Source organism: Neomonachus schauinslandi, chromosome 13 (assembly GCF_002201575.2).
Source record: "Neomonachus schauinslandi chromosome 13, ASM220157v2, whole genome shotgun sequence".
Lineage (NCBI taxonomy): Eukaryota > Metazoa > Chordata > Mammalia > Carnivora > Phocidae > Neomonachus > Neomonachus schauinslandi.
In genome coordinates this window covers 93,180,557-93,203,380 of record NC_058415.1, presented here as the reverse complement: position 1 = coordinate 93,203,380, position 22,824 = coordinate 93,180,557, and the positions used below count along the sequence as shown (strand labels likewise).

At 61.2% G+C, this 22,824-nt stretch overlaps 2 protein-coding genes across 12 annotated transcripts in view; both read left to right on the top strand.

Annotated features, from left to right (window-relative positions):
• The window catches only part of PNPLA7 (patatin like phospholipase domain containing 7), a 65,418-nt gene extending 55,530 nt beyond the window's left edge, over positions 1-9,888 (top strand). For 3 of the 6 annotated variants that reach the window (XM_021691079.1, XM_021691083.1, XM_021691080.1), the window contains 10 exons: positions 4,052-4,208; positions 5,565-5,681; positions 5,794-5,863; positions 6,788-6,904; positions 7,370-7,518; positions 7,913-8,083; positions 8,195-8,302; positions 8,784-8,868; positions 9,061-9,164; positions 9,332-9,888. In XM_021691079.1, coding sequence (XP_021546754.1) covers positions 4,052-4,208; positions 5,565-5,681; positions 5,794-5,863; positions 6,788-6,904; positions 7,370-7,518; positions 7,913-8,083; positions 8,195-8,302; positions 8,784-8,868; positions 9,061-9,164; positions 9,332-9,451 — 1,198 coding nt within the window. In that variant the 3' untranslated portion in view covers positions 9,452-9,888. Of the gene's footprint in view, positions 1-4,051; positions 4,209-5,564; positions 5,682-5,793; positions 5,864-6,787; positions 6,905-7,369; positions 7,519-7,912; positions 8,084-8,194; positions 8,303-8,783; positions 8,869-9,060; positions 9,165-9,331 lie in introns of those variants that run through there. The other 3 variants (XM_021691081.2, XR_002480382.2, XM_021691082.2) reach the window with 3 other exon arrangements.
• A 442-nt stretch (positions 9,889-10,330) lies between these two features.
• On the top strand, positions 10,331-20,025 carry NSMF (NMDA receptor synaptonuclear signaling and neuronal migration factor). 6 transcript variants are annotated; one of them, XM_021691102.1, is made up of 16 exons: positions 10,331-10,699; positions 11,125-11,186; positions 11,837-12,346; positions 13,464-13,539; positions 14,404-14,409; positions 14,725-14,793; positions 15,716-15,768; positions 16,291-16,380; positions 16,877-17,001; positions 17,216-17,299; positions 17,386-17,419; positions 17,531-17,601; positions 17,753-17,832; positions 18,026-18,128; positions 18,353-18,428; positions 18,514-20,025. In XM_021691102.1, the coding sequence occupies exons 1-16, from the start codon at positions 10,629-10,631 to the stop codon at positions 18,609-18,611; spliced, it is 1,608 nt and encodes a 535-aa protein (XP_021546777.1). In that variant the 5' UTR covers positions 10,331-10,628; the 3' UTR covers positions 18,612-20,025. The 6 variants fall into 6 exon arrangements, with proteins under 6 accessions (XP_021546777.1, XP_021546778.1, XP_044776731.1 ...); XM_021691103.1 differs by lacking the exon at positions 14,404-14,409; XM_044920796.1 differs by lacking the exon at positions 14,725-14,793.
• The last annotated feature ends 2,799 nt before the right edge of the window (positions 20,026-22,824 follow it).

The following is a 22,824-nucleotide window of genomic DNA, read 5'->3' as shown; positions in this document are numbered from 1 at the left end:
CATCAGCAGTCCTGGGGAGTGCGTCCCGCCGTCTGCCGCACTCTGCTTACCCTGCTCCTGGCCACTTGAGCTATTATGGGGAAAATGGCTGTGACTGTCCTTTGCACAGATCTGTGTGTGCTGTTCCTTCCTCTCGGGCAAGTACCTGCTGGTGGGGCTCGTTTTACACTCTGTGCCCCCCGCCAACGATGTCTGATGTTCAGGCTCCCACGTTTTTGCCAACCCTTGGTATTATCAGGATTCTGAATTGCTGTAATGTGTGTGCAGGGGGTCCTCTCCCTGAGGCCTGTTGATGTCATGTGCTTCCCTGCCATTTGTGTCTCTGTTTCGTAGCATTCACGTTCCTCGCTCATGTTTAACTGGTGGTTTGTCTTTTATTGTTGGTTCAGAGAGATTATTTATATAGTCTGAACACAAGTCTTTTGCCAGATATATTTATTGCTAATTTTGTCTCTCAGTCTTTGACTTTTCATTTTCTCAGTGGTATTTCTTTGAGGAACAGTTTTTAACTTCAATGAAGTGTGATTTTCCGTTTTCATGGTTATTGCTTCTGGTGTTCTGAGCGCCCTTGCCTGTCCCAAGGTCACAAAGGCATTCTGTCTTCTTCTGGAAGCTCTGTGCACATTCAGGTCTGTGACCCACCTAATGTTTCTTGAGACTGTTTTGTAGCCACACCTCTGGCTGAAGACTTTCCTTCTCCTGAGGTCGCCGTGTCACCCACGTGGCTCCAATTGTGACCGTGTCTGGGCGCCACTGCACTGTCCCGGCCGCCTCGTGGTAAAGCTTGACTTCAGGCACTGCCCATCCTTCCGTTTTGTTTTTGTTGTTTTCAAAATTGTCTTTGGCTGCTCTAGGTGCTTTGCACTTCAATATAACTTTTTAGAATCAGCTAAGTATCTTACAAGGTTTTTTTTCCTGTCGTAAATGTCATCTTCTAAATTTCAGTTTCAAAGTGTCGTTGCCAGTATGTAGAAATACAATCGGTGTTTGTTCCTTGATTCTGTGTCCTACGACCCTGCTAAATCCTCTTATTCTAGTGACTTTTTTATAGGCTTTTTTTTTGCATTTCCTAAGTACAAGTTACTTTTTTTGGGAATAAAGGCAGTTTTTCTTTTTCTTTCCAAAATATATTTACGTCTTTTGTTTCTTCTTTTTCTTGCCTTGTTGCCATGGGAGGGACGGCGTTTTCCTCTGTCATTGAGTGTGATCTTGGCGGCAGGTGTTTGCAGCCTCTGTCAGATCGAGGAGGTGCCCCTCTATTCTTAGCTTGCTGAGGGTGCATCATGAATGGTTTTTGTGTGTCTGTTAAGGTGGTGAATTACACTGATTTTTAAATAAGAACTAACACTGTATTCTGGGGATAGACTCATTTGCCCACGGTGTGTTGTCCTGTTTGTATATTGCTGGGCTCCCTTTGAATCTGAGTGCGCGTGTCATTTCTTGAAACACGTGTAGGTTTGTTCGCTGGCTTCAAAATTGAGTTGGGAACGGGCGCCTGGTGGCTCAGTCATTAAGCGTCTGCCTTCGTTCGGCTCAGGTCATGATCCCGGGGTCCTGGGATCGAGCCCCGCATCGGGCTCCCTGCTCCGCGGGAAGCCTGCTTCTCCCTCTCCCACTCCCCCAGCTTGTGTTCCCTTTCTCGCTGTGTCTCTGTCAAATAAATAAAATCTTTAAAAAAAAAAAAATTGAGTTGGGAAATGCTTCTTCTTTTCCTATTTTCTGAAGTTTTTATGTAAGATCTGTGTTACTCTTCCTTATATGTTCAGTAGCGTTCACTAGTAAAACCATCTGGACGTACAGTTTTCTTTGTGAAGATTTAAAAATTAAAGGCTCAGTTATGTTGATGGTTATAGTACGATTCAGATTTTTTCATGTCAGGTTTGGCAAGTTATGTTGTTCTAGGAACGTGTCCATTTTATCTGAATTTTTCCTACTTACGCATGAGGTTCACACTTACTTCTCACTGTTCTAACTGGAGTGTGTGCAGATGTGCCCTTTCTCACTCCCGACACCCCCTCCCTCCGAGTCGGTCCTCTTTCTTGTGTGTTTGTCTTCTGGTTCCTTAATTTCTGCTCTTATCTGTGTTATTTCCGTAATTTAACTTGTTTGATTTAAACTCTCTTTTTGGGGTGCCTGGGTGGCTCAGTCGTTAAGCGTCTGCCTTCAGCTCAGGTCATGATCCCAGGGTCCTGGGATCGAGTCCCGCATCGGGCTCCTTGCTCGGCAGGAGGCCTGCTTCTCCCTCTCCCACTCCCCCTGCTTGTGTTCCTGCTCTCGCTGTCTCTCTCTCTGTCAAATAAATAAATAAAAATCTTTTTAAAAAAAAATAAATAAATAAACTCTCTTTTTGTCCTAAGTTGTGGGTGGTGGATGTGTCGTGACCTCAGAGGACAGAGAGGCCGGCCCTCCTGCGCTGCTCCCGTGGACGCAGCGTGCCTTCTGCTCTCAGGCTGCTTGGGTTTCTTTCTGTCTCGGGTCCCCAGCAATGTGGGAATGGCTTTCTTTTGATTGATGCTTGGAGTTCATGATGCTCCCTTAATCTGAGGCTTGAAGTTGACGGTCAGTTCCGTCCAGACCACTGTCTGTCTGTCCAGGTCCTGCCTCTGCCGCATCCCCTTCTTCTCTTTCTGGGCTCCTCTGCCGGATCCCATGCGTCCTCTAGGCGCTCGGACGTCTGTTCCAGGGAGCGGTCTCCATGGCTGCCATCCTGGGGTGTCCTGTGACTCAGTGAGCATCTTCTTCTGCCCTGTGTTCAGGGGGCTCTCTTCAGTGTGCCTGGCCTGCTGCCTAACCCGCCGATTGCACTCTTCGCGTCAGACACCATATCTCCACTTCTAAAGTTGCCGTTTGGCCCTGTCTTACAGTTTCTCAGCTCTGTGCCAAATACCAATCTTGTCTTTAATTTCTGGAAATTGTTTTTAGGCTTATACCTGAGTATTCAGTTTTTTTGTGGTGATATTAAATACTTTTTTAGTAGTGTTAAAATATGCATGCCATAAAATTTACCATTTTAAATATATTTTTTTCAAAGATCTTATTTATTTATTTGAGAGTGAGAGAGAGCATGAGAGGGGAGAGGGTCAGAGGGAGAAGCAGACCCCCCGCTGAGCAGGGAGCCCGATGCGGGACTCGATCCTGGGACTCCAGGATCATGACCTGAGCCGAAGGCAGTCGCTTAACCAACTGAGCCACCCAGGCACCCCCATTTTAAATATTTTCAACTGTACAATTCGGTAGCATTAAGCGCATTCGTGGTGTTGTGCAAACATCACTGTTCATCACCAGAACGTTACATCTGCCCAAACTGAACTCTGCCCCCGCCCCCACCCCCGGCCCCTGTTCTCCACTGTCTGTGTCTGTGGGCTTGACCCCTCCAGCTCCCTCAAGTGAGGGAGTCCTTGTCCTTCTGGGTCTGGCTTCTTTCACGCAGCAGAAGGCGCTCACGTTCGTCCACGCAACAGCCTGTGTCAGAATTCCGTTCCTTCCCAGCCAAGCCACATCCCTCGAACGCGTGTGCGGCGCTTTGCTTCCTCATTCACCCAGCAGGCCTGCAGGCTGCTCACCCCTTCTGGGCCCTGGGACTTGCTGGGCGTGGTCACTGGCAGCCTGTGTTGTGCCCCTGTTGCCTGGCTCCGCCTCTCTTGCTTGTCTCCTCCTGGCTGTGGTCACATGGCCTCTTCTCTGGGACTGGAGACTTCGTGGGCATCACAGATGAGAAATAGTAGTGGTGGTTTGAGGCTCAGGGCGATGGCTTCCGTCGGACACTGGCTCTCCTGTCCCCGTGGGGGCTCGTCCATGTCCCCCCCCACCCCCTGCAATGTTGCCATCAGGGCGTTTATCAGGACCCCCTTCTGTGTGTCTTCCACCCTCCCGAGTCTGTGCAAAGCCTCTTCAGCTTCGCATCCCGTTTTCTGTGACTTACGCAAGAGGCAGGCGCTGAGGAGGAGGGGTGGCTTGGGAGGACCATCTCTGGCGCCTTTTGCCGACGCACGGCAGGTTCCTGTCCCTGGCGACCGTGCTTACTCCTGCTCTGTGCTCCTGCTTGGTGTAGAGGCTGTGCCCAGGTCGGCATCATCCGGGCCCTGACGGAGTATGGCATCCCTGTGGACATGGTTGGAGGGACGTCCATCGGGGCCTTCATGGGGGCCCTGTACTCCGAGGAGCGGAACTACAGCCAGATACGGATCCGGGCCAAGCAGTGGGCTGAGGTGAGGGGCCTCTGCCCTCCCTGGAGCTTAGCACCAGGTCCCTGGGGTGCTGCAGGAGCAGGAGGACATTGGGACCTTTGGCCCCTGCTCGCGGCTCTGCAGGGCTCTGGACTCAGAGCAGGGTTTGTGGGGGGGGGGGGAACGAGGAGCACAGAGCAAGTAAGGACATCAGTGTTGGGGGATGGGCTCTGGTTGGTGCCTGGTCTTAATTTATAAAGGTGACTGAGGACACCATGGGGAGGTCAGCACCATCGGAAGGAAAGTTAGTTACCTGTAGTTCCACTGAGGGTCCGGTCACAGGCCAGGCAGACATTTCCCTTCCCCATCTCTGCTGGTCTGATGCAGGTGTGGGAATGGCCACGGAACGTTGGGCCTGATGCCCTCATTGTCCTCAGTGTGCTTTGGGTCATGGGAGTCTGCTGGGAGGCCACTCTCCTGCAAGGCACGGTGGGGTGGGTCCTATCCAGGCTGTCCTCTTCCCTGCCTTTCCTGAGTAGCCTTTGGCCTCCTGCCATGCTGAGGGAGGTGGTGGTTGTGGGGGCCGCCAGGCTTGGCTCTGCAGACTCTGGTGCTAGACAGGGGTGACTTCAGGAGTGAGGGCCTTGCTAACCGTGGAGGACCCTGGGGGCCACCCTGTCCTGAGTCCCTGACCCAGCAGCGCACTTGTTCTCTCTGCCTGTCCCAAGGCGGGGTCTTCATTCTGTTCATCTCAGTGTGAGCACGCTGAGGGGCAACTCACCCTCCACTGGGGGCCCACCTCCTGTATGACCTGTGCTCTGGGCTTTTCCATCTCAGCTTCTATCTGCACAGAGGCAGGGAGGATCTTTCCTTCTCCCTCAAGAAGTCAGGCAGCCTTGAACCCGGGCATTCTTGGGGCAAGGCCAAGGTCACAAGTCCTGCTCCTGGTCCCCGTCTTCACTGAGGAAGGATGGGCCTCAGTCCCTCCAGAGGGAGAGGGTTGGGGGGCTTTGGCAGAAAGGGCCCTCAACAGGGCCACTCCTTCCCGGGCCCCGATGGAGTGTCTGCCGTGGTAGAACATGGGGGTCAACCCCAAGCATGCTGGGGACCTCAGCAGGGAGCTATCTTGACCACTCACCTACCGGTGTTGACTGAGCTTTGTCCTGAGTGAGAGCCAGCGTCAGCGGGCACCCTCATAGGACCTCCCCACCCTCCTGCTCACGCCCTGGCATCCGCTCCCCACAGAGACCCTTCAGGATGCTTCCCAGACACCCTTGTTGTGTTCGTAGGAAGCACATGTGTGTGCTCTGTCCCTGCTCCCTTCCCAGACTTGGGTTCCTGGCTGAGTCCCATGGGATCATCCTCTGCCTGGGTCTCATGTGTGCCCTGCCCACTCAGGACATGACATCGATGGTGAAGACTGTGCTGGACCTGACCTACCCTATCACGTCCATGTTCTCGGGGGCCGGCCTTAACAGCAGCATCTGTAGCGTCTTCAAGGACCGGCAGATCGAGGTGCTCCCCCCAAACAGGGACCTCCCTCATCCCCTCGAGCCTCCAGGCCTACAGGGTCGAGGGCTGGCAGTGGGGGAGGATGGCCCTTCTGAGTCCTGCTGTCCCCTTGCAGGACCTGTGGATCCCCTACTTCACCATCACCACAGATATCACGGCCTCTGCAATGCGGGTCCACACGGATGGTGAGCACCTCCTCCTTGGGTTCCCCTTGATACGGGCTCAGACATGCACAGGGCACTGCACCCCCCACCCCACCCCCGCTTGGGGCAGCGTGACTCAGGGGAAGGGTATTGAAGGACCAGCTCGGGGTCGGGGGGCAGGGGGCAGGCAGGCAGAGAACCTGGAAGCTCCATGAACCAGAGGAAGCACCGAGATCACCTGAAGGAGGCAAGGAGCTCAGGGAGGTCTGAATCCAGAGAGGATCCTGCCGCGAGCGTGAAGGAAACGGGTAGGGACAGAACCAAGAGTCTGGAAGCACCCACAAGCCCAAACTGGACACAAAAAGGTGCAGATAACAATGTGAACTGAGAGCAGAGAGGAGTAGGGCGAAGGGCACACTCACGCCTGGGGGATGTGGGGGGCGAAGGGCACACTCAGGCTGGGGGGACATGGGGCGAAGGGCACGCTCAGGCTGGGGGGCGCGGGGTGAAGGGCACATGCAGGGCATGTGTTTTGTGGGCTCAGATCAGCAGTTGGTGGGAGACTACTGGGCTGGGGACCGTGAGAAGACCAGTACGTGGGTGGCAGCTGAGGGCTCTTTTCCAGGGCAAAGTGGTTTGTGAGCTGAGTGCGTGTGTCTCTTTGGAGGTGAGTGGGATGGTGGGGCTTACAGCAGAATGTGGGGAGACTGCAGAACCAGCCGGGCCTCCCCTGGGCCTCTGGCCCTCCCCATGCTCCCTCTATGGAGAGAGCCTCCCTTGTGAAGGAGGAAGAACAGGAGGTGTGTCTGTCTGTCCAGATGTGCAGACTGCAGGAGCCCACGCAGGCAGGGCTCTGAGCCAAGGGTCCAGGGCAGGAACCCACTGTGGGCAGCGAAAGGCTTCCCTCCTGCCCCTTGGCAGGCTCTGGTGACAACTGCCCCCCCACACCCCCCAACTCTCTCCCAGGCTCCCTGTGGAGGTACGTGCGTGCCAGCATGTCTCTGTCAGGCTACATGCCTCCCCTCTGCGACCCCAAAGATGGACACCTGCTGATGGACGGGGGCTACATCAACAACCTGCCAGGTACCGCCCCCACCCTCCCGCACCCACCTCCACTCTTGTTGTCCTCAGAGTGTGCTCATGGAGCCCAGAGAACACGCACAGGCACATGCAGACACATGCCCTTGTGCACACACACTTGGGCATCGTGTGCTCCCAGCATATGGCCCTGTTTGTCGGCTCAGCAGCACTCAGAACAAGGGCCAAGCAGAGGAGCTGAGAGCAATTACGTCCCATCTGTGCCCACAGTTGGAACTAACAGCCAGAAAGTGCCGGGGTTGTTGTGGGCGAGGCCCCTCCCTCGGGCACACCTGTCACCTGTTGGACAGTTCTGTGCATTAGGCTGCCCCTCTACAGGCCCAGGAGTGACACTGGACAGGAGACCCTCTGGCCCTTGCAGGCTCTATCCCTGCCCCGCCCCCAGCCCTGCTCCCACCTGGGGCTCTGCATGCCTGTCCTGGGTGGTGACCAAGGCTGTCTTCTCCCCAGCGGATGTGGCCAGGTCTATGGGGGCAAAGGTGGTGATTGCCATTGACGTGGGCAGCCAGGACGAGACGGACCTCACCAACTACGGCGACGCCCTGTCTGGGTGGTGGCTGCTCTGGAAGCGCTGGAACCCCTTGGCCTCAAAAGTCAAGGTGGGGGCATAACTCTGCACAGTGCCCAGGCGGCCAGGTGCTCCTCTGTGGCTTCTGTCCCCAAGATGGGCAACGTGGTGCAGCACAAATGCCTCTGTGGGCAGAGGAGGGTTGTAGCCCGTTCCGGGCTCCAAGGCCAACAGGGCTGCAGTCACTAGCTCACTGTCCTTGCCAGGGATCCTGCCTGGACCAGCTCTAGGGAAAGGGGACAGGCCCACCACCCGCCAGGATCCATCTCCAGGATCGCTGGCTGGGCACCTGCCCTCCTCCCAGGCCTAGCAGAGATGTGTCTCCCCTTGGGAGAGGGGAGGGAAGGGGCCAGGGTGTGAGACGCAGGCAGCTGTGTCCATACGGGGTCCCTGGAGCTGTGGGGGGCCCGCAGAGCCTCGCTCAGATGCTTCGACGGCAGCAGGTGTTGAACATGGCAGAGATCCAGACACGCCTGGCCTATGTGTGCTGCGTCCGGCAGCTGGAGATGGTGAAGAACAGTGAGTACTGTGAGTACCTGCGCCCCCCCATCGATAGCTACGGCACTCTGGACTTCGGCAAGTTCAACGAGATTTGCGTGAGTGCAGCCGGGGTGCGGAGGGCCTGCAGTGCAGTGCCTGCCCTCACTTCTGAGCTCGGAAGTGGGGCCTCCTGACACCTGGTCCCGGGGTTCCTGGTGTGTGTGCAGGAAGTGGGGTACCAGCATGGGCGGACAGTGTTTGACATCTGGGGTCGGAGTGGTGTGCTGGAAAAGATGCTGCAGGACCGACAGGGGACAAGCAAGAAGGCATGTGATGTGAGTGCCCGAGCTAGCGCCCCTCCTCCCTCCCTCCCTCCCTCCCTCCCGAGACCGGCCTCTGCCTGCCTCTGCCTGCCGCAGGGGGCCTGAGAGGTGCAGGGCTCCCCGCAGTACTCTGGCACCCCGCCCCCCAAGCTGCTCAGGCCTCTGGTACTCCCCCAGGGGCCAGGAGACAAGGGCCGGGGTGCCGCCCCGTGGCAGCTATCTCTTGGCCTCTGCCCTGGCACCCCCTCTTTTTTCCCCATTCCCCACTTTGGCTCTCTGCTGCTCGTGGTCGGCGAGGGTGGGGGCCTGTTCTGGCCTCTGCTCATCTTCCACGCCCTGCCCCAACTCCAGGGGTCTGGGCACCTCAGCAGGCTAGGACCACAGGGGGTTGCAGAGAGGCGCTGGGGGCCTGGCCAGGTAGCCAAGGGCTGTGGTCTGGGGACCAGAGGAGCTGTGGCCTTGGCCACATGTCTCTTCCATCTCGGTCCTCCAGGTCCTCACCTGCCCCAACGCCTCCTTCACTGACCTTGCCGAGATTGTGTCACGCATTGAACCCGCCAAGGTAGCCACGGTGGACGGTGAGTTGGACGCTCAGGACACACACCTGCGTAGCTGAGGGTGCTGTTGGCAGCGTCTCCCTCTAACCCTTGGCACGCCCAACAAGCCGCCCTGGCCACCAGGCTCCCTCTAGCAGCCCTGGGGCCTGATGACCACCGTGGCATGGCCCCTGCCCTCAGGAGGGGACCAACACAGCCCTCCCCTCTGTCCAGACGAGTCTGACTACCAGACCGAGTATGAGGAGGAACTGCCAGACGGCCCAAGGGATGCGTATGCTGACTTCCAGAGTGCCCCGGCCCACGTGGGCTCGGACTCGGTGAGCTGCCCGGACCTGCCTGTGCCCCTGGGCTGAGTCAGCTCTGAGGGCTCCAAGCAGGCCAGCCGCTCCCTCCCTCTGCTGCCCTGCAGCACAGAGCCAGAGAAACCTGGCCCAGGGTCAGCCCTCCAGGCTCAGCCCCACCATGACGTGCCGTTTGCTTCCAGGACGACGAGTCCTCACTTCGGCATCGGAGCCCCAGTCTGGCTTCCCAGGACTGCCCCCGGACTCCTGCCCCTAGCACTCTGACCAGGATGGGTAGAGGTCTCCACTCAGATGCACCCTAGAGCAGCATCTGCTGTGGGCCTCCCTCAGAGACCCTGGCTCCTACAGCTCCTGGGGCTCTTCCCAGCGGGCCAGGAAGACCGGCTGGGGCCTAGGGCCCGTGAGCCACTGAGTCCAGCTTCTCTTGTGCTGGAGCCCAAGCTGCGCTGGGTGCCTCTGCCCGTCTGCACTGGCAGCTTCTGGTGGGGCTCTCGGTCCTGGCACCCTCTGTGCACAACGGCAGTCCCAGGGGCCGTGCCCGCCCCCGCGGGGCTCTCGGAGGCCTCGGAGACCTGTCGGAGCCCCTGGTGCACCTGCTTGATGTGTCAATAAAGGTAGATCTGACTGTGTGTGGACATGTCCCTTGCCCAGGTCCTCGTGGCAGAGAGGAACACGATGGCCCTGACTGGAGCCGGGGAGCAGCCGCGGCCCCCATCACTGGTCCACCGTGGGGTTGGGGGGTGGGGTCGCATCCCTGAGTCCGGACTGGGTGTGGCATCACCTGCTGTCCTCCGAAGTCACCATGTGGGGGCCGCAGGCAAGCCGGTGCAACAACTGACCAGGCAGGCAGGACACCCAGGGTCCGCATGGAGCTGGGGTGCCCCGAACCAAGAAGGAGCCCACCGCTGACCTCTCAGGCATCTTCCCCCGCAGTACACGGGCTGCTCGCCTAGGTCGCATGCCGCCCACACTGTCTCGGATCCTTAAATAGCGCCAGGGAGCCCTTTTGTATAAAAGGAGGGACAACTCCGGCCCTGCGTCTTTGGGGTCCGCAGCCCCTGCAGGTCTCCAAGCAGCAGGGAGACCCCTGACCCGAGGGCCTAGGACCTTGCAGTCAAGTGACCGCCAGCCTGTTTCTCGGCGTCCCCCTCCCCAGCGCCTGCACGGTGGGCGGGACCGCCGCCCCAGTCCCCTCCGGACGACCCCGCCAGGCTCCGACGTCATGGGCGGCCACCTCCAGGCGTGACGTCGCGGTGGGCGGAGCCCGGCCCCGCCCATCCATGACGTCGCGGTGGGCGGAGCCGCCGCCCCCGGCCCCGGCCGCGCTCTCCCGGTGCGGCGGAACTCGCGGACGGCCCAGCGCGGCCATGCGGGGCCCGGGCCCGAGCCGGAGCCCCGGCGCGGCGTGGCTACCCCGGCGGAGGCGGCGGGCGCGGGGCGCGCTCTGAGGCCGGGGGATGCGCCGCCGCCGCCGCGACCATGGGCGCCGCCGCCTCCCGGAGGAGGGCGCTGAGGAGCGAGGCCATGTCCTCGGTGGCGGCCAAAGTGCGGTGAGTGCGGCGGGCCGGCCGGGGCTCAACGCCCGCCCCGGCCCCCTCCCCCGTGGCGGGGCTTCTCGCCGCGCCTCCCTCCCCCACTCGCACCGCCACCTCGGCGCGGCTCCCCTCCCGGAGACAGCTGTGGGTGAGACGCCGACCTCACGACCCCCCCCAACACACACACAGTGACGGGGGCTGGACAGAAAGCCACCCGGGCCGCGGCCACGTTGCACTGGGACCCAAGGGTGCCTGGAACTGCGACCTGCCAGCCCTGGGTTTCCTGGGGGTGGGACGGCACGGTCTGCCGTGAGTGACCCCGACCCTCCCCTTGCTGGTGCCGGAGGCCTGTGTGGGGGTGGGGACCCCAGGCTCCCTTTTGGGGAGAGTCCAGAGTGGCCTGGGTGCACTGAAAGCGCACCCCGCTGTCCACCCTTCAGAGCAGCCCGAGCATTTGGCGAGTACCTGTCCCAGAGTCACCCTGAGAATCGGAACGGTGCAGGTAGGGGCATTCGAAGAGGTGCCAGGACAGGGTTGGTCCGCAGCCCCACCCCACCCCCACGCCGTAGGGCTGCTGTCCCCTGCCCCAGGCCTGGCCCAGCCCGTGGGCTGTGAGCTGCTGGGCTGGCTTCCTCACGCCCCCTGCCCTCCCTGGCCCAGAGCCCCAGGAGGAGCTCAGAGTCACTCATCACCATGGCACCCACCCAGCCTGGGCCGTTGGCATGGCAACAGGCCTCCTGGCACCCCCAGGGTTGGCACCGCTGTCTCTTGGGGCCAGCTGGTGGGGGGGAGGGGAGAAGTTGGCACTGGGCACACGGGTGCAGTGGCAGGCTGGGAGGTGGCCTGTTTATTCCCGTCCGTCCCCCACCACCAACCGCAGGTAGTGTAGCCTGTCACCCCCACGCACACACACCCAGGGCTTGGGGCCCCGGTTGGAGGAGGGTGGGAGCCTAGTCTAAGCGGAGTGCGCAGCGCGCAAACACCTTTTCCGAAGACAGCAGGGGCTTAGCGTTTGGTCACTGGGGCTGGAGGGCAGCTCCAGGCCCCCCCATCCAGGCCAGGCACTCACTGGGTGTCCTCTGCCCTCACCGCACCAGGAGAATGGGAGGGCAGGGCCAGAGGGCTGCAGTTCACCTGGTGCCTCTCCCCCAGACCACCTGCTGGCTGACGCCTACTCTGGCCACGACGGGTCCCCCGAGATGCAGCCAGCCCCCCAGAACAAGCGTCGCCTCTCCCTCGTCTCCAATGGCCGCTACGAGGGCAGCCTCTCAGAGGAGGCTGTCGGCGGGAAGCCGGCCGGTGAGGGCCCCCAGCCCCGTGTGTACACCATCTCCGGGGAGCCGGCCCTGCTCCCCAGCCCAGAGGCCGAGGCCATTGAGCTGGCCGTGGTGAAGGGGCGGCGGCAGCGGGAACGGCACCCCCACCACCACCACAGCCAGCCCCTGCGTGCCAGCCCGGGGGGCAGCCGTGAGGACGTCAGCAGGCCCTGCCAGAGCTGGGCAGGCAGCCGCCAGGGCTCCAAGGAATGTCCAGGATGCGCCCAGCTGGCCCCCGGTCCCAGCCCCTCCCCTCGGGCCTTTGGGCTGGACCAGCCACCTCTGCCTGAGGCCACGAGCCGCCGCAAGAAGCTGGAGAGGATGTACAGTGTTGATCGTGTGTCTGGTGAGGGCAGGCTCGGGGGCAGGGAGCTGATGCTGGGGTTTGCTGGCAACCACCACTATGAGGCTTGGACAGGTGGAGGGTGTGTAGGTGCCCTGCAGCACCGAGTCAGTCAAGGAGTGCTTCCTGGAGGAGGGGGATTAGGAGCGTCTTGATTGAGCACACAGAAAACGTGGCTTAATTAGAAAATCAGGCTGCCTTTGGGGAGTCCTGGGGAATAGTCCCTGCCCTGGGTCCCAACAAATGAAGTTCCCAGTAACCTCAGGAAGCTGTCTGGGGCCTGGCCAGGTATTGGGTGCCTCCTAGGATTGCTGAGCTGTGTGAGTGGCTGGTGAGCCCCGGAGGCTTACTGTGTCTAGAAGACACTTGAGCAGCCCCATGCCTCCTGGCTCTGAGGTCACATCCTGAAAAGCAAGAGTGCTAACTAGCCGAGCCCCCACATCATCCCAGGATACCTCCTGGGCTTCCCAGTCCGCCACCTGCCTAGGCATCAGGGCACAGGCCGGGGGTGTGGGCAGTTCACCTCCATGACCTCATGCTTCTCTGATGGACACAGCCTAGGGGTTGGGGCAGGGGTCAGGGTGAGAAAGTAGAGTAAACTACCATCCACCCCATCTGGGAGCTGTAGGGGTCCTGAGAAGGGGCAGCCCTCAGCAAGACAGTCTCCACGCTGGGGGAGGGCCTCCACCTCACCCTCCTGGAACGGTGCAAGGGAATGGAATGTGCAGGCTGCAGAGAAGGCCCCAGAGCCCCCAGGAAAGGCTGCAGCCATTGCCCCTGCCCTGTTCCTCCTCTCCAAAGAGAAACAAAGTGAATCCTTTCTCTGGGCCCCCTGGACATAGGCTGTGCTTTCAAAGGACTGTTCTTCCACTGTAGGCAGCCCCAGGGAGAGCTGGGCAAAGACCGACTGTCACGAAGCTGCTGAGTTGTCTTGGCGTGAACAGCTGAGCAGGCACATGCTACCTTAGAGCCCCATGCCAGGGTCCGCCCACCTGGGAGAGGGTTAGGGCACCCTGGAGCTTTTCCTCCACTGGCTTTGGCAGAAGCATCGCCTTCCCTGGCAGGTGGAAGTAAAGGCTTTAGGAAGCCCCAAGCCACCCTTGCCACTTTTGTCTTGCAGATGACACCCCCATCCGAACCTGGTTCCCCAAGGAAAACCTCTTCAGTTTCCAGACAGCAACCACAACTATGCAAGCGTGAGTCGTGTACCTGATATGTGCCCACAGCGTGGGGCCTGGGCCAGGGGCTCTTCTTGGTGCTCAGGAAGTACTGCTGGACCCTCTCCCTCCTGCTGGGCCCACCTGCGTGACTGTTTCCGAGCGGCCCCACGCGCCCATGTCCCACCATGGCTGCCAGATGTGACATCAGTCTCAGGGAAGGCAGGGCTGGCTACTCTCCTCCCCCAGCCTCCCACTGCCCCTCCCACGCCCCATCCCTTTACCACCCCTCCCTCCGCACTGCCCTGCCTGCCCTCTGCTCTCCTGGCCCTCCCCTGTCTTTGATGGTCCTCTGGGGACCCGGCCCAGGGCTGCAGCTGACGCGGTCACCAGTGGGGGTGGTTCTCCTAGGCCACTGCCTCATCTCAGCTCCCAGACAGCAGTGGATTTGTACCCTGTGTGCACCTTGAGGGATCACACCTCAGGAGTCCCCTGCGGGGCCGGCTCTTTCCTGTCTGGGACATGTACCTGGGTTTTCGGACACGGAGTTCCTTTCAGAGAGGCACCCTTTGCTGCAGTGCCCCCCACACTGAGGAAGCTCCCCCCCCGATGCTGCTCTGGGGAGCCCAGCACTGCCCCCAGGCTGGCTGGGGGCTGCCACCTTTGCCACCAGGCCCAGACCCGGCAGAAATGACCACGTCACAGCACCTGGTAGCATGAGCCCGTGACCTCCGCAGCCACGGCCCTCTCGTGGGCTTCCCACAGCAGAGCTAGTGCCCGGAGTATGAGTGAGGGGCCCCTGGAGTCGATGACAAGGGCAGTAACAGGGAACTCAGGGGGCTGCCGGGGTCGTGGCTCACTATGTCTTCTTTCCCACGCTGCCCCGTCCCGCCGTACCTCCAGCATCTCGTAAGTACCCTGTGGGACCTGGAGCTTAAGAGCACGGTGGTTGTCCCTGGGGGACCCTCCTACCCCCAGATAGGCTTGGGCAGGCCAGGGACCTGGGCCTTGAGTGTGAGGGAGAGCTGCACCCCCGCAAGTGCCAAGGCCACAGCAGGGCCTGCCAGAAGCAGGGCGGAGGACAGGGTGAGACAGGCCAGGAGGCTTCTGCCTGGCCCGGCGCCCTGGATGCCCCTCCAGGCCCTGTGCTCACGACTCTGTCCCCACGTCTCGGTCCCTCCTACCTGCGGCCAAGGGCAGTGCTGACTCGTGGTGGTTTCCCAGGGTGTTCAGGGGCTACGCGGAGAGGAAGCGCCGGAAACGGGAGAATGATTCCGCGTCTGTAATCCAGAGGTAGGGCCTGCCAGCCACTCGCCACCAGGGTCCGTCTCTTGTCTGTGCTGGTCTGGCCTGGACCCACTGGGCCCTGGCAGACCTGATGGGGGAAGGGCGGTGGCGACCACTGGCCTGGCCCTGCTCTGGGGACGCAGCAGGCAGGAGAGGTCATGGAACCTGGGCCCCCTAGGCCTGTGTTTTGGGGGTACGTTGACAGTGGGACTCCAGCCAGCTAGCCCACCCATGTCTCTCCCTGCCCCTTGAACCCCAGAGCTGTGGGGTCAGCAACAAGGCTTATCCTCCCCAAGCCCCACCTCAGAGATGTGGCCAGAAACCTTGTCCATCTTGGACTCTGGACCTGGGTAGGGCACACATTTGGGGGTAAAGAAGACCTGTCTCTGAGGTGGCCCAGGGACATGAGAGCAGGGGAAGGAGTGTCTGCCGGCCCCAAACCGACCTGAGGCTGGTGCAGACAGTCGTGCTGCCCTGGTCCCCGAGCGCAGGCAGCGGGAGCCCTCGACCACTTGGAGAGGGAGGCTGGTGGGGTTCAGAGTGTGCCTGGGCCCAGAGGGAACGGAAGGGCGGGCAGGGGAGGTGGGGGCCTGAAGGCGGGGGAAGTCACCAAGGGAGTGGTCCTGCGATGGGGGCGACGGCAAGAGAAGGCTTGACCACTGTGCCTTTGTCCTGGCAGCAAAGGGGAGCCCTGGAGAGGTGTCAGCATGACAGGGACTGGGTGGGACTTGCGCCTGAGTGGGCGGGGAGCGAGTGGGGGAGCGCAGGGGCGCGCGAGCCATTTCCTTCCTAAAGAGGAGAAGGCAGAGCCTCAGGCAACGTCAGGTGCGACTCCGGGGCGGTGGCGCCAGGAGCAGGGAGCATGGGGGACCGGTCCGCCGCCCACCCACTCTGGCGATCCTCACCAGCCCCCGTGTCTCTTCCCCAGGAACTTCCGCAAACACCTGCGCATGGTCGGCAGCCGGAGGGTGAAGGCCCAGAGTAAGACCCAGGGCAGGAGGGTGGGCAGGTGGGCAGCGCTGCTCTCGGCCGGCTGGGGCTTTGCGGGCTGCTAGCTGCGCCGGAAAGACCCGCGTTCCCAAACCCCCACCCCAGCCCCACCCGGGAACCCTGGACTCCGGCCCCGCCCCTATCCCTGCAACGGAACCCCTGCCTCAGGCTCCGCCCCGGGGTCCAGGCCCCACCCACAACCCCGCCCCCAACTCCCGCCGCCCCGGCCCCTCCGCACGGGCCGTGCCTCTGGGCCGGACGCTCACTCCGCCGCCCGCACCCCTGCTAGGCCTGCGCCACCGGCCGGGTCCCCAGCCCCTGCCCCCGCACGCCAGACTCGGCCCCGGCGCCGCGGACTGACGTCCTCCGCCCGCCCAGCCACGAGCGCGGCCCGGAGCCAGCCCGGCCGTGGGTCCAGCCCGGCCGTGGGGCGCCGCGGCCCGGAGTCCGCTCTCAGGCTCTGCCCCTCCCGCCCCCGCTCCAGCCGCTGACGCCGCTTTGCTCTCACTGCAGCGTTCGCCGAGCGGCGCGAGCGGAGCTTCAGCCGGTCCTGGAGCGACCCCACCCCCATGAAAGCCGACACTTCCCACGACTCCCGAGACAGTAGGTGCCCGGCGCAGGCCGGCCCACCTGCCCCCAGAGGCTCCCCTAGGCCCCCAGCTCCCGCGCTCCGCAGGGCGGGCCTCCTGCCCGGGCAGCTAGGCTTCTGCGCTTCTGCTCTCTGAGCCTCAGTTTACCCATCTGTGAGGTGGGGGCACCTCGTGGGCAGGGTGCTGTGTGCTGCCGCAGCTCCGGGAGACCGGAGGGGCCGGGGGCTGCCCTGCCCTGCTGCTGGCTCCAGGGCCCCGGCTGGCCTGGCCCTCCTGGCATTGTGCGGGCGTCCACAGTGCAGCAGCTTGGGGGTGGGGGCAGCGGCCGGTCTCGCCAGGCTGGTGGTGGCCTCTGTTGGTCGCTGTCCCCCACCCTGGTTTTCTCGCTGGCCTGGAGGACCTTCCGGGAGTCTTTACTGCGGTTTCTACCACTCGTGTCTGCGGGTAACAGCTGGGACTGGAGGTGCCGCTGGTGGCCCCCGGCCCTGGTGACCCATCCTGCTCCTCAGGTAGTGACCTGCAGAGCTCACACTGCACCCTGGGTGAGGCCTTCGAGGATCTGGACTGGGAGACCGAGAAGGGGCTGGAGGCAGTGGCCTGCGACACCGTGGGCTTTGTGCCCCCCAAGGTCATGGTGAGGTCGGGTGTCTTTACGCTATTCCTGTTCTAGCCGGTTCTGGGCTGGCGGGGGCGGCGTCCTTTTTCCTCCAGGAGCCCAACCGGCTCTACCTGGAGATGATGCGGCCATCACAGGCTGCCCAGCAGTGGGGGGCAGCCTCACGGGGCCACCCACTGCCCATGGGCTCCAAGGCGGCCGGGCCCTGAGCAGCTCCCTGCGCTGTCTGCAGCTCATCTCCTCCAAGGTGCCCAAAGCTGAGTACATCCCGACTATCATCCGCAGGGACGACCCGTCCATCATCCCCATTCTCTATGTGAGTCTCTCCCCCAGCCCCCGGTGCTGGGTGGGGCTGCTGCCTGAGAGGGGCTCTGACCAGAGTGTGGCCTGTGTCTGTTTCAGGATCACGAGCACGCGACTTTTGAGGACATTCTGGGTATGTGCCCTCCAACCCCACTGTCTTCTGATCCTGGGTGTGGGGGTTTACCTACAGGCCATGGTGGGGGTGGGGGGGCACCAGGGACAGCTCACACTCCTCCCTCTCTAGAGGAAATAGAGAAAAAGCTGAACATCTACCACAAGGGGGCCAAGATCTGGAAGATGCTGATTTTCTGCCAGGTAGGGCTCAGCCCCTTCCTGCTGGGGGCGTGGAGTGGGGGTATCAATTGAGAATGTGCGGCCTCCGAACGACCACGTGTCTGTGTGATGGGGGGCAGTGAATGGACGCCCTCTGTGTACGCCCCACGTGGCCAACTACAGTTTCTGACAGGGCGGCCCAGGACACCTGTACCTGCTCAAGAACAAGGTGGCCACCTTTGCCAAAGTGGAGAAGGAGGAGGACATGATCCAGTGAGTGGGCAGGGCTGCCTGCGGAGGCTAGATAGGGGAGTTAGAGGCAGCGTCCGTCTGCACACCCCATCCCTGCAGCCCCTCCCTGGGATGCTCCTGTCTCTGGAGCCGGGTCCTGGACGCTGGCCTGCCCCTCCGCCCACGTGGGGGCCTGGGCTGGAGGCTGCCTGTGACCCAGCCCTCCCCCAACCAGCTTCTGGAAGCGCTTGAGCCGCTTGATGAGCAAAGTGAACCCAGAGCCGAACGTCATCCACATCATGGGCTGCTACATTCTGGGGAACCCCAACGGGGAGAAGGTACAGGGACCCCAAAACCCTGCCCCAGGCTTCTGGAAACCCCAGACCCACTAAAAGAGTTGACAGCGTCTCATTTTTCTACGCTCCTCTCTTCCTTCAACCCCTCAGAAGCCCCCTGTGCTTGAGCCCAGTCAACGATGGGGGGTTCCTGCTACGCCCCTCCCTCCTCCCCCAACCCCTCCCTTCCCCTGCCCGGAACTCATGGCCCCGCCCTGCCCTTTCAGCTGTTCCAGAACCTCAGGACCCTCATGACCCCTTACAGGGTCACCTTTGAGTCCCCGCTGGAGTTGTCGGCCCAAGGTGAGCTTGCCAGTCTGGTTCCCAGCCTAAGGGGTGGGGTCCAGGGGGTGAGGCCTGAACCCTGGCCTTTCTTCTTGTGCCCCAGGGAAGCAGATGATTGAGACCTACTTTGACTTCCGGCTGTACCGCCTGTGGAAAAGCCGTCAGCACTCGAAGCTGCTGGACTTTGAGGATGTTCTCTGAGGGCCGCCACCCGGCTGCTTCCGTGGACCAGCGGCTGGGGCTGGGCCCCTTGTGTGTGGCCCAGGACCGCGTGGGTCCCAGTCTTCACGGCCGCTTCAGGGCACCCTCAGATGTTGCTCAGGTTCCCTCCTGGGGGTCTGGCCCTCACCGCACCCCAGGCCACTGAGGTCGTAGCCCCTGCGGCCTGGGACGAGCCTCACCCCACGTGGCCAGGGGGTGCTCGGCAGCCGGGCGCTGATGGGGCCTAGGCCCTGCCCAGGGGCTGCAGCGCTGGGGCGGCTCCTCTCTGCAGGTTCCTAGAAATAAGTGCAATTTTCACAGCCCCGAAACAGTTCAAAGGGAAGCAGCATTATTAGTTGAATAGTTAAGTGCTATGTTACCAGTTATGGTGTAGACAACCCAGCCCAGTGTGTGTCCAGGATCTTCTCTGCCCCCGGCCCCCCAGCCCTGCCCCATTTGATCACCAGCACCAGGGCGGCCCGTCTGTGGGGCAGTGTTGCCCGGCTGTCCGGCCTGGCTCTGGCCCTGGCCGAGGCCCTGATGGTCTGTGCTTGCCCTCTTGCCACCCCTGCTTCCTCTGACCTCAGCCGCACCGGCCCAGCAGGGGTGTCTGGGCAGCCGTGGAGGGGACACGCCTCCCCTTCTCTCAAAGGAGGCTCTGGGTTGAGCGGGGCCCTGCCGCTCCCCGTCCTCCAGCAGCCGCCTGGCCCCCTGATGCTGCGGTGCAGTTCGGCTTTTGCCAGGCTTGGTCTGGAGCCCTCTCCCAGTGCAAAGGGTTCAGCAGGGGCAGGCCGGGGCTGGGCCCCAGTGGGTGGGAACCCCGCCGCACATGGCAGTGGGTGCCTGGACCCCGCAGCGGCGCTGAGCAGCGGTGGACTCTGGGGCCCAGTGGGGCTGGCTCTTGTACATAGCTGGGGCTCGGGGGCAGGCCCCCCTCCGCAGAGCCTGGGTGTGAGGACACCTGGCTCTGCCCTCAGCTAAGGGAGGAGCAAGGGCATGTGCTGGGCTCTGAATGATGTACGATATCCCTTAGAGTGACCATTAAACCTGACCCTCCGCTGCGGCCACCGCCTGGCTCTCCTCTCAGCACCGTCCACTACCTCCCTGGGCCCAGAAACTTCGGGGCCTGCTGGTCCAACGTTGCTGCCATGGCTGCCTGGACAGAGAGGGCTGGGTGGGGCCTCTAGACCTCCCCTGCCAAGGGCACGCTCCATGAGAGGGTCTGGCAGCGGCGGGGATGGAGAAAAGCAGGTTCTTGAGATAGCCGCAGGGGGCAGAGGAGTGTGCACCTGGAAGAGGGTAGAGAACGGTCAGGAGGTGAGAACAGAGACCCCCAGGCACCAAGCAGAGGGCCACCCACCCCTCAGGCCGCTCTCCGCATCTGGTCAGCAGTATGGCTGCCGCAGGATGCCAGGAAGTGACCGTGGGACCAGCTGGCCACCCTTTTCCAGATGGGCCCAGTGCTGCTTCTCCCCCAGTGGCAAAGCTGCTGCTGGGCATAGCTGGGCCTGCTACCTGGGTGGCTCCTGGTCTCTAGTGGTCCAGGGATGGGGCAACGGGCGCCAGATGTGCACATACAAGGCCACCAAGGGCTGGGCAGGACGGGAGGCCACCAGTGGAGAGCGTGGGTAGAGTCTAGGAGGCTTGAGGCCTTGGGTGCTGGGATCCTGGAGGCAGGCGGCCCTTCCTGGGGTGGGCATGCCAGCTCCAGGGGCACACAGCCCTGCAGCCTCCAGATGCTTCCAGGGCATCCCACACAGGGCTGGGGCAGGCGGCCGAGCGGTCGGTGTCTGCGGGAATAGGTAAGCTCGTAGGTACGCACATGCCACACGCCTGTCCACATGTTCTCACATACGACGTCGTGTTATCTGGGAGTTTTTAGTGCACTCAGTGCCTGAGCCATGACGTATCGCCCCTGCTCCTAACACCTGCAGGCTGCCTGGTGCTGCCAGAATTTCTGTCTGTAGGCTTTTGTCTTAAACGTGCAGGCCAGGAGGCTAGCTCTCCCCAAGACGACCCAGCTACCTGCACGCTGTGCGCTTAGAGGGCACGTTTACTGTGCTGTCTGCAACCCTCATCCCAGGACCAGCTGGAAACTGTGTCCCATGCCCTTTCCCCTCACTTTCGCTCACCTAGTGGGGCCCTGTAGCTGCAGGTCTGGGGCTGCTTCAGCAGGACTGTCCAGCCCACACGGTCCTTCAGGACAGCTGCGGTGGAGAAGGCTTGAGAGGTCTGCCAGCAGGAGGCTCGAGGTCTTAACGTCTGGCTCACAAGTTTCCATTCCTTGCCCTATAACCACTGAAGAGAAGCGTGGAGGGACAGAGGTCAAGAGTGGGAAAAACACCACCCAGGAACAAGCCCAGTACAACATGGACAAGCAGTTTGGAGAAGTACAAGCGGGGAAGGTGTGGCAGACGTGAGGGCCGAGGCTGGCCGGGGCCACCGCAGCGCTGACCCACCCACCTGCCCCAGCAGCTAGAGGTGGTGAGAGAGGCGGAAGGGTCCTTGACACGTAAGAAGTTCTTATATATTAAGTAAAGGACAGCAGTCGGGAGGGGAAGTGAGTAAAGATCTCGAGAGAACACAGAAAAGGAAGTCAAGGGGCTAATGAATGCACAGTCTTCTTAGCGCATTAGGGACCCAGTGAAAGCCAACAAAAGGGACGAGGTATTACTTCTTGCCTGTTGGTTTGGCACAAACATGAGGGCATTAGTGCCCTATGCTGGTGAATGTGTGGGAAAAAGATAATGTGAGTTGATAGAGCCTTTCAGGAAGATAATCTGGCCACAGCTCTTAAAATATAACTGATACGGGGCACCTGGGTGGCTCAGTCAGTTGAGCATCTGACTCTTGATTTCAGCTCAGGTCATGATCCAGATAGAGCCCTGCATGGGGCTCCACTCAGCAGGGAGTTTGAGATTCTCTCCCTCTGCCCCTCCCCAACTCGCACTCTCTCTCTCAAATAAATAAATCTTGAAATTGTATGTGTGTGTATATGTATATTATATGTATAATATATATATATATATATAGCTGATAAACCAGCAGGTCTGTCGAGCCAACACCTCCCTCCCTCTGGGGCAGCTGTCCTTTGCCCTCGTTCATGCCACTGATTGGGGCAAGGCCAGATCACAGGGCCAGCTATCCCAGAAGGAGCAGATGGCTCAAAAGGCTCATTGTTAAGGGGGAAATACGGTCAGGCCTCTGTTTAAAGTGAGTAGGTAGGTGAACAGTGATGAGAGGAGTCCGGCCACCCACTGTGACATGTATGCCTTCATAATTAATTCATAATTACCCAGAAGGCCGGGCCCGAGCACAATCCTTGTCTCTCCAAACAGCATGGGCACAGGTGGTCCCAGCCTGCCCATCTCCCCCACGCTGCCCTCTCTGTGCCTCACTCACCTGCTGTGGGCCCTCCTTGGTGCCAGATGTGTGCCCCGCTAAGACAGAGCTGGGGTATGATGCCCCGGCAGGGTGGGGGAGTGTCTCCAGTCACACTGAGGTGTGATTGCCAACCCGTAAAGTAGAGGAAAACAGCCTCTCTACATGGGGATAAATCCACATATGTAATTATAGGCTGTGACGGGAGGTGTGGCCGCTCACTCCCGGCCGTGAGTGTTGCTGGGGGCAGAGGGGAGAAGACATGAAACCTGCCCCTGCAAATGGCAGGATGGGCCAGGAAGCCACCTTCCACATCTCCCCCATGGGTGTCCTCCAGCCCGGCCTCCACTTACAGCCCCTTGAGCTTCTTCTCTGCCCAGCAACACGGGGTGCATCTGCCTCATCTAGAAGCTTCCAAGGCTCCCTCACTCCCAGAATGAAACTCACACTTGGCGCCGCCACTTGCCTCCCGCTCCCGGAAGGGACACATCGTACCAACAGCCCCTCTTACTAAGTCTGCACGCTAGGGAGAGGTTTCCACTGGCAGCTCCCATGGAGTAGTCTCTGGAAACCAGGGTCGACTGGGGAGAGGGTGTCAGAGCCCCTGTGGGAGTTGCCCCTGTCAGCTGTTCAGCTGCCAGCTGAACAGGGCCAGGGTCTGTCGGAGGGCTCAGTGCAGGCTGGATATGGAAGGAGGCATCCAGGAGGGAGCCAGGAGGCAGGGATGTAGGAAGTACCGGGAAGCCACCTGCAAAGGTGTTTACGAACCCCTAGCCCTGCACTCAGGCCCACGTAGAAGCAACCCTAACCCATGCCCCGCGCAGCAGACTGG